General features: G+C 36.5%; 1 protein-coding gene across 2 annotated transcripts; it reads left to right on the top strand.

Moving 5' to 3' along the window:
- The first annotated feature begins 5,346 nt into the window (after positions 1-5,346).
- On the top strand, positions 5,347-15,345 carry chaf1b (chromatin assembly factor 1, subunit B). 2 transcript variants are annotated; one of them, XM_058788052.1, is made up of 14 exons: positions 5,347-5,501; positions 5,967-6,100; positions 6,202-6,334; positions 6,426-6,546; positions 7,047-7,150; positions 7,346-7,442; positions 7,591-7,675; positions 8,327-8,420; positions 8,639-8,708; positions 10,226-10,317; positions 10,406-10,565; positions 11,798-12,322; positions 14,171-14,250; positions 14,532-15,343. In XM_058788052.1, exons 2-14 carry the CDS (start codon positions 5,975-5,977, stop codon positions 14,669-14,671), a joined length of 1,827 nt encoding a protein of 608 aa, XP_058644035.1. In that variant the 5' UTR covers positions 5,347-5,501; positions 5,967-5,974; the 3' UTR covers positions 14,672-15,343. The 2 variants fall into 2 exon arrangements, with proteins under 2 accessions (XP_058644035.1, XP_058644036.1); XM_058788053.1 differs by having other exon boundaries at positions 5,349-5,494; positions 14,532-15,345.
- The last annotated feature ends 1,711 nt before the right edge of the window (positions 15,346-17,056 follow it).

Raw genomic sequence — 17,056 nt, 5'->3', positions numbered from 1 at the left:
TAATTTTGTACATAGTGCCTTTTTGGAAAAAAAAAAGGTTATATATAAAATAAATTGTATAGTTGTTTGATTAAAAATAGATCTTTCTGTCTTTCTTGTTCACATGAGATATAGATCATCAACATGGGAAATTGTTTGTTTCAATATTTAAAAATATAATCTTATAGAAATTGTTTACTTAACTCTTCCAATCAGATATAAAATGTTAAGTTGCCACATACTTTTAACAAAAAAATGTAACATAAGGGTGTTTAATTACCCCCCCCCCCGAAAAGATCACTAATATGTAAAGTAATAACCTATAATAACTGTTATATAACACCTACCATAGTAGGTGGTGGTATGCACCTAACAAGTTGTAGTTGTAATCCGCCATAAAACTAAAAGAAAAGAAGAAGAAGAAGAAGAAGGGGTGTTTAAAGCCTTGTGCATACCATCCATCCTAGATTCTATGTGATATTAGTAATTTTCACTACTATTTAGGGCAGATAGGGTGGATAGTATGCACATTGGGACGCAGGGAGAGTCCAACGTCGGATTTTTGGTGTGGGATCTGGCAACCCTCGAAACCGGCCCCTCAAAGGGGTGTTTTGATCGTAAATTTAGGGGGTTTGACTCGGTCGGTGTTTGAGGTGTGGGGAACGCGGGAGATTGTGGAGTCGTGTTTGGAGTCTATGGCGGTTGACATAAACTGGTTTGTGACTGGATTGAGGTGATTTCTGGGGTAATGGATGAAGATGAAATGGAGTCAGATGACTTGAATTTAATAAGTAGTAGGAAAGGACAAGAAAAGAGAAAGAGTGGGCGAAATGAAGGTAATGTTAATAGCCAAACCAGTAAAAGGGGATTAGAAGGAAACAGTTCAGAAGAAGATAATAGGGTTGTCCGTAAAAAAATCATAAGAGGACTATAAAGTAATTCTTAAATTCGGAAAGGAAGATGAACATGTTAATCTAAGTCCAATAGCATTGTCTAGAGAGCTGAAGAAAAAGTTAGGAGAAGTGGATACGGCTAAGATTTTGAGAGATGGAAGCTTGTTATATATGTAAAACAGAAGAACAAAAAACAAAGCACTAAAAATTGATAATGTGTGCAAGAAAAAAGTGAATGAAAGGAAGATGTTGGGTGAGACACGAATGAAACAGGGAGTGATAACAGGCATTCCAATCGAAGAAGATCTAGAAAGACTCAAACAAAGTATCTCTGGAGGTGAAGTGAGTAAAATAAAAAGGTTGCAAAAAACAATGAATGGGGAAAGGCTGAATAGTTTATCAATTCTTTTGGAGTTTCAGGATTCAATGCTTCCAGGAAGGGTCAAAATTGGGTATATGAGCTTTGCAGTGAGGCCATATATTCCTCCCCCATTCCGCTGTTATAGATGTCAAAGATATGGACATATAGCAGCAGTGTGCAAAGGAAAATAAAGATGCCCTAAGTTTGGAGGTGATCATAGAATTGAAAATTGTGAAGAGAATGCACAAGACAAGTGCTGTAATTGTGGGGGGCAACATAGGGTAACATACAGTGGGTGTAATATAAGAAAGAGAGCTGTGGAAATTGAACAAGTGAAAGTGGTAAATAACATAAGTTATGCAGAGGCAGTGAAGAAGGTCCAAGAGCAAAGGAGAAGTAATGGTACTGACAAAGATACATCTCGAGACAAGAGGTTGGACAAGCAGTGGAAGGTAACCCAACACTGACAGTGGATGGGTTGATTTTGTTCATTGCATATGTAATTAATTGCACTGACCAAGTCAGACACAAAACAGAGAAAATTAAAATAATTGAGAAGGGAGCTGAAAAGTTTTTGGGTATAAACAATATATCTTGGGAAAATATCAATAAAAGGTTGGAAGTTGATGGGAATTCAGGAGGTGCAGGTGATAAGACAACCTGAATATTATACAATGGAATGCAAGAAGCTTGTTAGCAAATGGTCAAGAGTTTAAAGGTTTTATAAAAGAGCTTAAAAAGAAACCAGAAATCATAAGCATTCAGGAAACCTGGCTTAAACCAGTTTTAGATTTTAGTATTAAAGGATATGATAGCATACGCAGAGATAGAGAGGAAGATATTGGGGGAGGGTGTATAATATTTGTAAAACAAGGAATACAATACAAGGTTCTAGGGAAAGGAAAGAAGTTGGAATTCATAGTAATAGAAGTTTTGGAAGAAAAAAAAGGAAATGTTAAAATTATAAATTTTTATAATCCTTGCAAAAGATTGTCATTAGAGGTACTGGATGAACTGATTGTACATTTTGAAGGGAAAACTATATGTTGCGGAGATTTTAACGCTCATAGCACGTTATGGGACAATTGAAATGATGGGAATGGAATAGTGATTGAAGAATTAATGGAGATTAAGGATTTAGTATGTTTAAATGATGGAAGGGGAACAAGGATTAATGTAAGAACAGAAACAGAAGCAGCTATTGATCTTACACTTGTTTCAAATTCATTGGCGGGTATATGCGCATAGGAGGTGTTTAGAGAAACGACTATAGGGAGTGATCATTATCCTATAGTAGTTGAAGTAAATTTAAGTGTAGAAGAATGTTATACAGGAGGAGTAGATAAATGGTATTTTGAAAATGCAGATTGGGAGGCATTTAGGAGTATTAGTGAACAAGAAATGGAAAAAGTTGAAGTTAAATGAGGGGTTGATAAGATTAATAATGATATTTGTAATGCAATATTGTTGGCAGCAAGTCAGACTATTCCAAAGAAGGGAGGTAAGAAAAAAAAGAAGATTGTACCATGGTGGACAAAAGAATGTGATTAAATTAAATCTCGAAATAAAGCTTTTAAAATGTTAAAAAAGTTTTCATAGTTTTCAGAATTTTATTGAATATAAAAGGAAGTAAGCAAATGTAAGAAGAATCATTAAAAATACAAAAAAATAATTTTGGAGGAAGTTTTGTAACACAGTGGGAAGGGAAACAGAAATCGGTCAAGTATGGGGAATGATAAAAAGAATGAATGGGATAAAAAGAGAATTTGGGTATCCAGTATTAAGGGATGGAGATACAACAGCTGTTAAAGATGAAGAAAAAGCAGAAATGCTGGCGAAGAATTTTGTTAAAATACATAAATCGGACAATATTAGTGAGGAGGGAAAAAGAGGAAGGGAAAGGACGTTGGAGCAGTATAAAGAGCTAATACAGAATGAGGAATACTATAATGACCAAATAAATATAGCATTTACGAAGACAGAATTAAATCGTTCTCTTAGGAAAACCAAGAAATCAGCTCCAGGTATGGATCAGATTTGTTATTTAATGATAAATCATCTCAGTGAAGTATCCAAGGATGTTTTATTAAAAATGTACAATAAAATTTGGGAGGAAGGAAAATTACCACAAAGTTGGAAGGAGGCGGTTATAGTTCCAATACGTAAACCTGGTAAAGATTGTACAAATCCAGGAAATTATAGACCTATTGCTTTGATCTAATATTGGTAAAATAATGGAAAAAATGGTGAATGAAAGGTTAATGTATCATGTGGAAAAGAATAAATTTTTCTCCAAATATCAGAGTGGTTTTAGGAGAGGGAGAAATACAATCCGGTTGTGTGTTTAGAACATGAAATAAGAAATGCACAAATAAATAGAGAGAGTGTAGTGGCTGTCTTCTTTGACATAGAGAACGCGTATGACATGATGTGGAGAGAAGGGTTGTTAATCAAATTATGTAAGTTAGGTATTAAAGGTCAAATGTATAGGTGGATCAAGATTTTTTTTATCAGGGAGAGCAATAAAAGTGAGAATAGGAAACAGTTATTCAGAAAAGTTTGTGATTGAAAATGGAACTCCACAAGGAAGTATAGTGAGCCCTTTATTGTTTTCTATAATGACAAAAGATGTATTTGAAGATTTGGATAATGGGCTGGGGTTATCGCTCTTTGCTGATGATGGGGCAATCTGGAAAAGGGGAAGGAATATTGGTTTTATTGTTAAAAAATTACAGGAGGCTATTGCAATAGTTGAAGAATGGTCATATAAATGGGGTTTTAAATTCTCAGTTGACAAAACAAAGATAATGTTTTTTACAAGGAAAAAAATTGGGTGTGAGGTAAAACTAAAATTATATAATCAAGAACTGGAAAGAGTGAAACATTTTAAGCTTTTAGGGGTATGGTTTGATGAAAGGGTTACATGGGCGGTGCATATTCAGAATATAGTGAACAAATATTAAAGTTAAAGTTAATCAGTTTAAGGTTAGTACAACTGTACCGCTGCCAGTAATAAAACCTTGGTTACTTTCAGATGCTACAGTAGATTTTACATTGTTAGGACAGAAAAATAAGGGTGAGGAGTGTAATTTATATAATGTGCATAAATATATTAATGAGTACTGCAGCTATGTTCAAATCTACACAGATGAATCAAAGAGTTTAGACAATAAGACAGGAGTAGCATTTACTGTTCCTGAATTTCACTTATCCGTAAAAAAAAGGACTAGTGATGAGTTATCTGTTTATTCAGGAGAAATGATTGCACTGTTATTAGCAATACAGTGGATAGAAGAGATAAGACCTTTGAAATCAGTTATTTGTTCAGATTCATGTGCATCATTGGCTAGTTTATTATACAGTCATTCGGAAAGTAGACCAGACATTTTAATGGAAATAATACAAACGTTACACAGAATTCAAATAATGGGTATTACAGTGGTATTTTTATGGGTGCCTGCACATATTGGTATCCAAGGAAATGAAACTGCAGATAAAGAAGCAAAAGAGGCAGTTAAAAACAACAACATTGACTTAATTGTTAATCTAAGTAAGAGTGAAATCAAGAGTATTATTAAAAAAAGACTGAAGGAAAGGTGGCAAAAACAATGGGATGAGGAGAAAAAAGGTTGATGGTTTTACAGAATTCAAAGGAAAGTGGGAGAAATGAGAACTGCAGGGAAAAACAGGAGAGAGGAAATAGTAATATCAAGGATGAGATTTGGACACACAAGATTAAATGGTACACTTTATAAAATGGGTAAACATGATACAGGAAGGTGTGAATTTTGTGGGCAAGAAGAATCAGTGGAACATGTTATTTTGTATTGTCAGAAATACGAAACTGAAAGACAGATTTTAATGGAAAATTTAGAAAAAATAAAAGTGTGATTTAAACTGAGAGATATAAATAACTCGGGGAATGAATGCTATAGTTTTATTTTTCAGTACCTTAAAATAACAAATTTGTGGGAGAGAATATAAAAAATAAAAATTAAATAAATAAATTAAAAATTAAACAAAAAGGGGAAGGTAGTCATTTTGATCCACACTCCATACCAGTTGGTGGCGGAAATACACCATTTTGTTGTTTGTCAACCGCCAATAAATTTCAAGAAGAAGAAGAAGAACCCTCGAAACCGGAAGTGCTCATTCTCGGAAAGCTGCGCGGGAAAGGCGTCTGTTTGGGTGAAAGCGGGAGAGATACACAGAGCAACTGTGTTGAACAGTTGTTACAACTTTTGCAACTTTACTTATCGAGCTAACTGGTAAGTTTTTAATTAAACGAATTGTGACTTCATCTGTTATTGATTAACATTACGTGCTGTTATATTAAATTTTCTCCAAGTACTGGTGTGTTAGGTGAGTAGGTCCCTATTACGCTGTAATATTCGATTATAATCCAAGGTAATAGTTCTTTGTTCCACATTAGTGTTATTGTTTACGAGAACGTTTATTAGTACGTTAGTTTTAAATGGTTTGTTTTTTATGTTCATGAATTATGTACTTTTAAGCCTAAAATGTGTTCAGTGTTAGTGCTGTTTATTATAGAATCATAGCAGTGCTTTCAGATCCACTGTTTCAGTAACGTAACAAAAGTTACTTTTGTGAAGTGTTTTTTTTTTTTTCTTTTGCTAGTGTCAGTTTTTGTGTTTTTCATTTCCTTCATATTCCTGCCTTCATCTTAATGCATGATCACAATATCTGTATTTCTTTATTTCCTTGTCCATCAGGTGTCAGGATGAAGGTGGTAACCTGTGAGATTGCCTGGCATAATAAGGAGCCAGTGTACAGTCTAGATTTCCAGCAGAGCGGTGATGGAAAGATACAGCGGCTCGCTACAGCTGGGGTGGACACCACAGTACGGGTAAGAGATCCTCTGCCCTCACTTAATACATAATAGGTATCTCTTTAAGTTAACACCGATTAGATATTACAGATTATAAGATGAGAGCTGCTCTCTTTTAGATGTGGCGTGTGGATAAAGGTCCTGATGGGAAGGCGGTCGTTGAGTTTTTGTCTAACTTGGCACGACACACTAAAGCAGTGAACGTAGTGCGGTTCTCACCCACCGCTGAGGTATTGGCTTCTGGAGGGGATGGTGAGTTTAAAGTCAGATCTTTACCCGGGTAAGTTTGTTGAAATTGCTTATAGTGCATTTAAATAATTTAATTAAATGTCTTTTTCTCAAGATGCTGCAATCTTGCTTTGGAAACTGAATGACAATAAGGAGCCTGAACAAACCCCGACCTTTCAGGAAGATGAAGATGATCAGCTCAATAAAGAGAGCTGGAGTGTCGTCAAAACACTGAGGTCTTATTTTATTTATTTTTTATTTCTTAAAATGTCCTCTTTGACTGTCTTTTACATTAGAAATGGCATGAAATGAAAATTCACATGATCTGATTTCTAAATGAATGTTATTAATCTTGTGCACAATGCATACATCCAAATGTCTTTATTGTCTTGTCTGTTTGTTTGTTTTTTCGAAATTTGTCAAAATCTTCTGGTGAAATGACTGACTTCTCTCTGTTAATGTATGCTGGACTTTTTCAATTATTTAGTCCACTTAAATCCTGCCATTTTCTGCAAGCTCACACTCCAATGATCTGCCTCCATCCAATCAACAACCAATGCATAGACCAAGTCCCCGGCCTTTATTATTTTATTATTATTTATTTATAATTTTTTTTTTTTTTATGTATGTCAGAATGTTAATGAAAATACCTCCCACTAATTGCATTTCATTGCAACTTTAAGTCATTTACTTTTGTAGAATCTTAAATGCTCATGTTGTTGCTTGTGTTTGTTAGGGGACATATTGAGGATGTATATGATATCTCATGGACCAGCGATGGGAGTTTCATGGTTTCGGGCTCTGTGGACAACACTGCCATCATGTGGGATGTCAACAAGGGTATGAAACGTGAAGCAGGACTAAGGAATTGCATACGTATTTTTGTTTTTATAGAAGTGATATGTGTCAGAATAAATTATGACAGTGAATGTGTTTTTTTTGTGTGTGTTTTTTTTCAACATTCACTGACATAATTGAGCAGAAACCTATTGGGTGTTTTGTGGGTATTGAATTCGGTGCCTGTTTTGTTTGCAGGTCAAAAGATGTGCATTTTTAATGATCATAAGAGTTATGTGCAAGGAGTAACATGGGACCCACTTGGACAGTACATCAGCACATTAAGCTGTGACAGGTTAGTGTGTATATTTTAATTGCTTAATTTCAAGCCATTACAGATTATCATAGACACGAGTTTTATGAGGATTTTAGAGTAAACTGAGGATTTTTTTTTTTTTAAACATGGTTTTGCATACTGACTGCATGTAAAATCTGTTTCTTAGGGTGATGCGTGTGTACAGTGCTCACAACAGGAAAAAAGCTTACTGTGTGAGTAAGATGACTTCAGCCGCCGCTGCAGACGGAGAGGTGAGTGTCACCAAAGTCTCTTTAAGACAAGTCATGTCACTCGGCAGCCATCTTTGAAACGCCTCTCGGGCATGCAAGTGCAGCTCCTATCTCTTTGAATGGGGAAACATCAAATTCTCCAAAACTGTTCACTAAGCTTACGATTGAATTTCATATTTGAAATCACCAAAAAAATCTGTCAACAACTGTATCATAAATGTTGTTTCTTTTGCTCAAATAGCGTTAAAAAGCTTATTTTTCAGGCTAGATCAGCCAGTGCGCATGTGCAGTCCTCAGTGCACGTCTCAGAGCGCTGACTGTTTCTATAGCAACCGGGACTTCCAACGGCAGCTGCAGTGACGTGCTGACTTTACCGATTAGCGATTGGCTGTTTCATTCAGAAGGCGGGGCTTCCTGCATTTGACCGGCCATATTGAGCGTTGCATTTTTCCCCGTTCAAAACTAGACGAGCGACACGTCTTGGGTATTCTATAGTCTTTGGTGTCACTGGGATAATCAGCTGGCCTCTTTTTTTTTTTAAATAAAGTTGCTGTTTATTTAGAGATTATCTATATCAATAACAGTGTGGTGGTGTTTTTATTTATGAGCAAGTAGATTCTAAATTTGAATTAGATTCTTTTTTTGTGGTTTAAATTCCTCACCTTTGTGCAGGTGAAGAACTACAGAATGTTCCACGATGACAGCATGAGGTCTTTCTTCAGACGTCTCACATTCACACCAGATGGGTCATTCCTCCTTGCACCAGGTACACTTTTTTTTTTTTTTTTTTTTTTTTTCTTACATGCGTGTATGCTTGTGTAATGTATGTGAGAGTAGTTATTATAACAGACTTTTTAATATACTTTTTAAGAACGTTATTCAACACATTCACAGTGTGTTTTTTGGCCTGGTGTCCATTTACTTGTACATTCATTGTATAGATAATAAAGAATATTTTTATTTATTTACCCATTTTATTTTTAGCTGGGTGTGTCGAGGCTGGAGAGAATGTTACAAACACAACATACGTATTCTCCAGAAAAAGCTTTAAGAGGTTTGTGTTTTGTTTGATGGCTTTTATTTCTCTTGAAAGCATGATCTTTATACATGTGTATTAGGGCTGGGCGGTATATCGAGTTTGTACGATATATCGATATATTCTTTATTAGCGATACGGTATGAAGCAATACCATTAATATCGATATAAGTAGTTTGATACGAGCGCATCTGAAAAAATATCTAGGGAGGACACACTGAACTGCTGCGGAGAAAGTGCGTAATACAATTTGTTCTACATGTATCGGGCTTTAAAACAAATCGTAAGATATAGTAGCCTGTAGTTTATAGTTTCAGTTTAAAGCGGCTCTGACAGAAAGGCTGCGTGCTGAAACGCTGACAGAGACGTGCTGTTTTCCTTAACGCATAACTTACATTTCACAGGTATATTCTCCATCTGTAAATGTTAGAAAGCCATGGAAATATTTCCAGTTTGCAGTCAGAAGTGCATGAGCTTTTGCTTTGCGATTCTCCGCTAAACTTCACAGACCATTTAGAACGAGCGCCGCCACGCGCACGCGCGCCAAACAGACGGAGCGCAATAACTCTGACTAAAATATACATTTTGCTGAAATATTTGTAGTTGGAAAATAAATGACACGTAGAATTTTAAAACGACAAGTAAGTGTATTTGTATGATAGCACTAACTATAAAGTGTAATGGGGTAATCAAAATAGCCTTTTTACTCAATTAGTCTGTGCTTTTTTATTATTTTCAATTTTAGTTTAGTAAATTTAACTTCTGCTTTAAAAGCATTATTTTTTTTTTTAGATTGCAATGTTAGAATGTAATGTGATTTTAACCCTTTTTGCACATAATATATGCCTTCATGCTTACATTCACTTTATTTGTTTAATCCAAATACAAAATACCGAGATGTATACCGCACATCAGTCAAAAAAATACAGAGATATGAATTTTTGCTCATATCACCCAGCCCTGATGTGTATGTTAAGTTGTAAAGCTATGCGTTAATCACATATACACTGCCATTCAAATGATTAATGCATGGGGTCAGTAAGGGTTTTTTTTTTTTTTTTTTTGAAAGAAATGCAAACTTTTATTCAGCAAATATGCATTAAATTGATCAAAATGTACCAAGGTTTCCACAATATATTAATCAGCACAACTGTTTTTAACATTAACCAGTAGAATGATTTCCGAAGGATCATGACACGCTGAAGACTGGAGTAATGGCTGCGGAAAATTCAGCTTTGCTATCACAGGAATGAACTGAAATTGCAAATATCCAAATAAAAAAGTTATTTTAAATTGTAGTAATATCTCACAATATTACTGTTTTAATGCGTTTTTACTCAAATAACTGCATTCTTGCTGAACATTACAAGATTATTTATAAAATCTTACAGAACGGTGGTATAAATAAACCATAAAATGTTGGGACTCCTGTATCTTTTTGATAATGGATCTAGTTTTCAACACTTGGCCCAACTGCCAACACAATCTTGATTTGGGTAACCATGCTTAGTGTTTGATATGTGTTTGTAAATCAGGCCCATTGCTCATCTGCCCTGTCCATCTAAAGCCACACTGGCTGTGCGCTGCAGCCCAGTGTACTATGAGCTGAGGACAAAAAGAGCTGAAGGTACACACAATACCCTTCCCAAAATATTGTTCTACTTATGTTACATGCATGCAGTGGAAAGACAGTACTGTTCTTTTATGTTCCACAGATGGTTCACTGAAGCCAGTGTCAAACACGTTTAATTTGCCATATCGGCTGGTGTTTGCGGTTGCATCAGAAGACTCGATCTTCTTTTATGATACACAACAGACGCTGCCGTTTGGATACGTGTCCAACATCCACTATCACACACTGAGTGATCTCAGCTGGTAGGTTTCACAGACTCGTTGGTGTATTGTTTTTAATATGACTTAAGTTGTGGTTTGTTCTACATGGTGATAGGAGGAAGATTCTTCTGTCCACAAAATGTGTCCCAATGTTGCATGCCGTTTATGGTAGCCTGAAATGACCAAGTGTATTTGGTAACATAAAAATGTGAAAAGTCTATAGAAATTCTTTATTCATAAACCTGTCAATAATAAAATTGTGATTTTATTAAATGTTATATATTTTTACATATTTAAATTTTGTTATTTTAAAATCTCTTTTTTTTTTTTTTTTAGTAATGCACATTGGCCACAATTAATGGCACCATTTTATTCAATACTTTCTGCAACTTCCTTTTGATAAGATAACAACTCTGAGTCTTCTATAATACCTGATGATTTTGGAGAACACCTGACAAGAGATCAGAGACCACTTCTCCGTACAGAATCTCTCCAGATCCTTCAGTTTCCCAAGTCCATGTTGTTACACTCTCCTCTTAAAGGGATAGTTCACCCAAAAATGGAAATTCTGTCGTCATTTACTCACCCTCAAGTAATTCCAAACCTGTATGAATGTCTTTGTTCTGCCGAACACAAAGGAAGATATTCTGAAGAATGTGGGAAACAGAGCAGTTCTGGGGCACCATTGACTTCCATAGTATTTTTTTTTTTTTCCTACTATGGAAGTCAATGGTGCCCCAAAACAGCCTGGTTACAAACTTTCTTCAAAATATCTTCCTTTGTGTTCGGCAGAACAAAGAAACTCATACAGGTTTGGAACTAATTGAGGGTGAGTAAATGATGACAGAATATTCATTTTTGGGTGAACTATCCCTTTAGGTTTTCTTGCAGTTCATGTCAGGGGACTGAAATGGCCTTGGCAGAACCAATTTGTTTTTGGATGACAGAAGAGGATTTCTTTTTTTAAACTTGTGGTGATATTGGTGCCGTTTAATTATTTATTTAAAAAAAATTGAGGCTTTGACCCAACCTTCTATGTGGCCAATGCAACTAAACCCTGTCTTTTCTCGTGAGTCACAAATTCATACAGAAGAGGGTAGCCTGAAACACTTGAGCCTGTTGAGATTATCTTTATCAGTTATGAAATTCTTGGCAATTGACCAACCAGTCTTAATGTTCAGGTTATAGAAAATGCAGTCATCAAGAGTCTTGAATAATTTTGGGAATAACAATTATTGACTAACACATTTGCTGTTATGGACGTTGTTCTACAGGTCTTGTGATGGCTCCTTTTTGGCTGTCTCATCCACTGATGGCTACTGTTCCTTCGTGTCGTTTGAGGAAGGGGAGCTGGGCACTCCACTGAAGGAGCGACCTCCACTGGAGATGGTGACCCCATCCTCTACTAATGAGAAGAAAGGCAAGAGACCCTCAGCCAATGGCAGGACTGCTTCCCCGGTCCCTCGCCAGGCCAACACACCTGCACAGGATAAGGAGAAAGAGGGATCTGCTGGCCCTGCGTCCTCGAAGACCCCCAGCGTATCTGTTCCAGAAGAGAAACGCACACCTCAAGCGCCGCAAGCTAAACCTCAGCCCAGAAGGATCACACTCAATACCCTGGAGGGCTGGGGCAAACTCGGCACCCCCAAATCACCAGCAACTGCCCCCAACACACCCAAATCTGCTCCCTCCACACCTGGATCCAGCAGAGGACCCCTGACACCTCTTACAGCCCCCAGCACTCCTCTTGGACCCCTCAACTCCAAAAATACCACAACTCCAAAAGGACCAACTCCTAGGTAGGGCGGCACATCTGTGGTATGATCTGATGTTTTTTTTTTTTAACCAAATGCTAATATTCATTTTGGGTCAGTAATTGTTTTTTGGTTGTTGTTTAAACAAATGAATACTTCTATTCGGTAAGGACGCATGTTTCAAAAGATTTTATTCTATTATATATTGTATTATATTATATATATTTTCTGTTCAAAGAATCCTGAAACAACATACCACAGTTTCCATAAAAATATTAAGCTGTAAAACTGTTTGATAAGACCAAATGTTTCTTCAGCACCAAATCTTCATATCTGAATGATTTCTGAAGAATCATGTGACACTGAAGACTGGAATAATGTCTGCTGAAAAGTCAGCTCTGATACCACAGGAATAAATTACTTTTTCAAATACATTAAAATAGAAAAGAGTAGTTTTAAATTAATAATATTTCATAATATTACTGTTTTTACTGCATTTTTTTTAATGAACAAATTAGGGCTGGGAGATATATTGAACACTATATTCATGCGCATCTCGTCAGTAAAGCTGGTTCCGTGATTGGCGCTAAATCTCCATCACCCGTTTTCAAATAGAGCGACATTTAATACACAAAGCCTTAGCGCTAATTACGGAACCGGCTTTGCTGACGAGATGCGCATGAATATCGTGTTCGATATATCGCCCAGCCCTAGAACAAATGTAGCCTTGGTGAGCACAAAAACATTTTCAGACAAACTTTTGAATGGTAGTGTTTGTGACAAAATTGTCAGTAATTATGCAACTTTAATAGAGTTTCTTGGTTTGACTGTAAAGGCACCCCATACATGTATCCCTGAATTTATGTAGATTTACAGGTGCATCTCAAATTAGAATGTCGTGGAAAAGTTCATTTATTTCAGTAATTCAACTCAAATTGCGAAACTCGTGTATTACATAAATTCAATGCACTCAGACTGAAGTAGTTTAAGTCTTAATTGTAATTTATTCTTTTAATTGTAATGATTTTGGCTCACATTTAACAAAAACCCACCAATTCACTATCTCAACAAATTAGAATACTTCATAAGACCAATAAAAAAAAACATTTTTAGTGAATTGTTGGCCTACTGGAAAGTATGTTAATTTACTGTATATGTACTCAATACTTGGTAGGGGCTCCTTTTGCTTTAATTACTGCCTCAATTCGGCGTGGCATGGAGGTGATCAGTTTGTGGCACTGCTGAGGTGGTATGGAAGCCCAGGTTTCTTTGACAGTGGCCTTCAGCTCATCTGCATTTTTTGGTCTCTTGTTTCTCATTTTCCTCTTGACAATACCCCATAGATTCTCTATGGGGTTCAGGTCTGGTGAGTTTGCTGGCCAGTCAAGCACACCAACACCATGGTCATTTAACCAACTTTTGGTGCTTTTTGCAGTGTGGGCAGGTGCCAAATCCTGCTGGAAAATGAAATCAGCATCTTTAAAAAGCTGGTCAGCAGAAGGAATCATGAAGTGCTCCAAAATTTCTTGGTAAACGGGTGCAGTGACTTTGGTTTTCAAAAAACACAATGGACCAACACCAGCAGATGACATTGTACCCCAAATCATCACAGACTGTGGAAACTTAACACTGGACTTCAAGCAACTTGGGCTATGAGCTTCTCCACCCTTCCTCCAGACTGTAGGACCTTGGTTTCCAAATGAAATACAAAACTTGCTCTCATCTGAATTTATTTAATACACGAGTTTCACAATTTGAGTTGAATTACTGAAATAAATCAACTTTTCCATGACATTCTAATTTGAGATGCACCTGCAGTATTATAGCCTAATCCATGATCTGAGCAGTAAAAAAAAATGTGCACTACAGATCAAAACTGTCCTTCTCTTTCAGACGAATTTCACTGACTCCAATTGTATCCAAATCCCCCACTCTTTTTGTCATCCCATCTTCCACTGAGAAAGCCAAGCACGGTTAGTAAACCCATTTGTTTCTTTCTTTTAGGTTTTGCTTAATATGTAAAGATTTTTTTAAGTATTTGCTTAAATATGCTTTTTTTTTTTTTTTTTTTTTCCAGAAGAGCATTAGTTTTTCCATCTCATTTTGAGTTGCCTCGAAGACCTTATTTAATCTTATTTGCGCATATTTTGCTATCATCATGGGATGATTTTTGTGTAAGAAGCATGTGAATTATATGTTTGTATATTTGTGCACGTTGACTTCCCGGTCATTTATAAATATTTGTTTCTTACAGAGAGACCATCTCCTCCCAGTGACCCAGCGTGCAAACCTCCTGAATCCAAGAGGTCCAAGACTGATGTTCCCAATGGTTCTGCCCAGAGCAGTAAGCACAAAGTGGACACAAAACCCAGCGTCAAACCCCAGGAGCCATAAACACTGACTGTGGTTCTTTGTCCCTCTTTATTAGCACTCACATCCTCAAAGATTAAGTACACCCATAAACCAGTACCTTAAACGCCTGATCCCATGGACATATGGAGCTATGAACTTCCGTGTTATGTTTCTAAAACTCATCTTTGCTTTCATTTTCAGTGTTTTTGTCTGTTTTCTATTTGAAGGGGGGAAAAAATACATGTAATTATTCTCCAGAACAACCTACTCCCTCATGACGTAAATTCCTTTATCTTATGGACAGAAATGTTTTACTTTTGTACCACCTGTTTGAATTTTCTTCATGAATATTCTTAAGAATGGGGAGGTTTTTGAAGTCAAAAATTGATGTAATGGATTGCAATGTTTTGTAAACGTTTGCTTGAACATTATGTGTGATTCTTAAAAAAAAAAAAAAAGTGTTAAATGACTTGCCTGGATTGGATGTTTTTTGCTGCATTCAGACTGATTGAAACTGAGTGTTATAGCATATCATGATTGGAAAAAATTCCATCAAAATATTGTAAGATGTTATACAAGTTACATTTTACTGTCTTTAACAGATTTTGTACTACACAAGCTTGTTAACGAAACTTATCCTGTATTATTGATTTATTAAACTCATATTATTTAAGTTTCATACAAGTTAAATTAACAGGTCAGTTCCTTAAACAGAACTGCAAAAGGAGCTTTACGGAAAAATGCAGTAACTTGCCACGTAGGTTCCCCTCGTGCTGCCAAAACAGCACTGATGCATCAAGGCATGGATTCCACATCTCACTGAATGTGTCCTATGATATCTGGCACCAAGATATTGGTAGCAGATCCTATGCAAGTTGCAAGGTGGAACCTGCGTGAATAGGATTTGTTGGTCCAGCGCATTCGATAGATGCTCAATTGGATTGAGATTGGGGAATTTGGAGGCCAAGGCAATACCTTGAACATGTTGTCATGTTCCTCAAACCATTCCTGAACAATTTTTGCAGTGTGGCAGGGTGCATTATTCTGTTGAAAGAAGCTGTTGCCATCAGGGAACACCATTGCCATGAAGGGGTGTACGTGGTCTGAAACAATCTTTAGGTGGTACGTGTCAAATTAACATCCACATGAATGCCAGGACCCAAGGTTTCCCATCAGAACATTGCCCAGAGCATAACACTGTCTCCACCAGCCTGCCTTCTTCCCATAGTGCATCCTGCTGCTATCCCTTCTTCAGGTAAACGATGCACACACACCCAGCCATCCACATATTCTAAAAGAAAACTTGATTCATCAGACCAGGCAACCTTGTTCCTTTGCTAAATGCTCTAGTTCTGACACTCACATGCCCATTGTAGGCGCTTTCGGCAGTGGACAGGGGCCATCATGGGCAATTTGACCTGTCTTCAGCTGCACAGCAAAATGTCTATTATGCATCACATATACTGTAGCACACAAATAGACAGTGGTGCTGTTTTAGAATGACCTGTGTGTTTTATCACTCAGATTTACTGCAATGCACGACTAATAGACAGTAAATGTAGCACAAGAGTACCGTGTTGAAGCAGCTATTTCAGCTATTTCTACAATAGTTGGAAAGTGTTGAGAAATTAATGTCCCATTATGTGGCCCAATGCCTCTAAAATGAGTCATGTTTAGGGTATTAATTATAAATACTGCTCAGGTAATGTTTCATTGAACAGTGTCATCAAAACAGAGATGCAATGTTAAAAATCACTGTAAAAAAGGGCCACATTTTGATAGTAACAACTTTTGAAAGTATCCTGCTGCTATATATCGTCTATATATCGTGAATTAACAGCGTTCAAAGTCAACGCTCAGAGACTGTTTCAAATCACACCTTAGACTTTCATTCACTATTCCCTACATGAGTTTACTAATATAGTCCACCTGACAGAGAGAGTGAAAACTAATGAGTGAATTCAAATACTGATGAACACTTGCTGTTAACGAGCAGAATCACTGATGGAAAGAGAAACAAGACAAACACAAGAACTACAACAGACTTCAGCCACAGCCTTACATGAAATCAACTGAAGATTTAAACAATTCAACAAACAGCTTCACACATTACTAACCAGACTGACTTTATTTCTGTCAGACATCTACAGAAGATCTTATTGAGAATGAACAGAGGTTTAGATGATGAAATGTTATTGTTTCGTTTGACGTTACCATTGTGGAGATCAGAGTTTGCTTTAGTTGGGCTCCTTACCCTTTTTTGAACATTTTTGTTTTGTTTGATTGCTATAACTGTCTTTAAGATGCATTTGTTACAGCAAAATGATTATGGTTGGTCAGGTGATGTTGACTGTTTCTACTAGTCATAATCTATTAGACTGATTTAGAGTCTTGCTGAACTTGTCTAAGAGAGTTATATGAGTGTTC

Source organism: Onychostoma macrolepis, chromosome 09 (assembly GCF_012432095.1).
Source record: "Onychostoma macrolepis isolate SWU-2019 chromosome 09, ASM1243209v1, whole genome shotgun sequence".
Lineage (NCBI taxonomy): Eukaryota > Metazoa > Chordata > Actinopteri > Cypriniformes > Cyprinidae > Onychostoma > Onychostoma macrolepis.
Note: the sequence above shows the minus strand (reverse complement) of the source record. Positions and strands in the feature narration are given on the sequence as shown.

Bases quoted from the DNA above. Each gene is read 5' to 3' on its own strand.
- chaf1b (XM_058788053.1), top strand. From the start codon at position 5,975: ATGAAGGTGGTAACCTGTGAGATTGCCTGGCATAATAAGGAGCCAGTG. The intron at 6,101-6,201 runs GTAAGAGATCCT...GCTCTCTTTTAG, and splicing joins GGGTGGACACCACAGTACGG to ATGTGGCGTGTGGATAAAGG. The intron at 7,443-7,590 runs GTTAGTGTGTAT...TCTGTTTCTTAG, and splicing joins AGCACATTAAGCTGTGACAG to GGTGATGCGTGTGTACAGTG.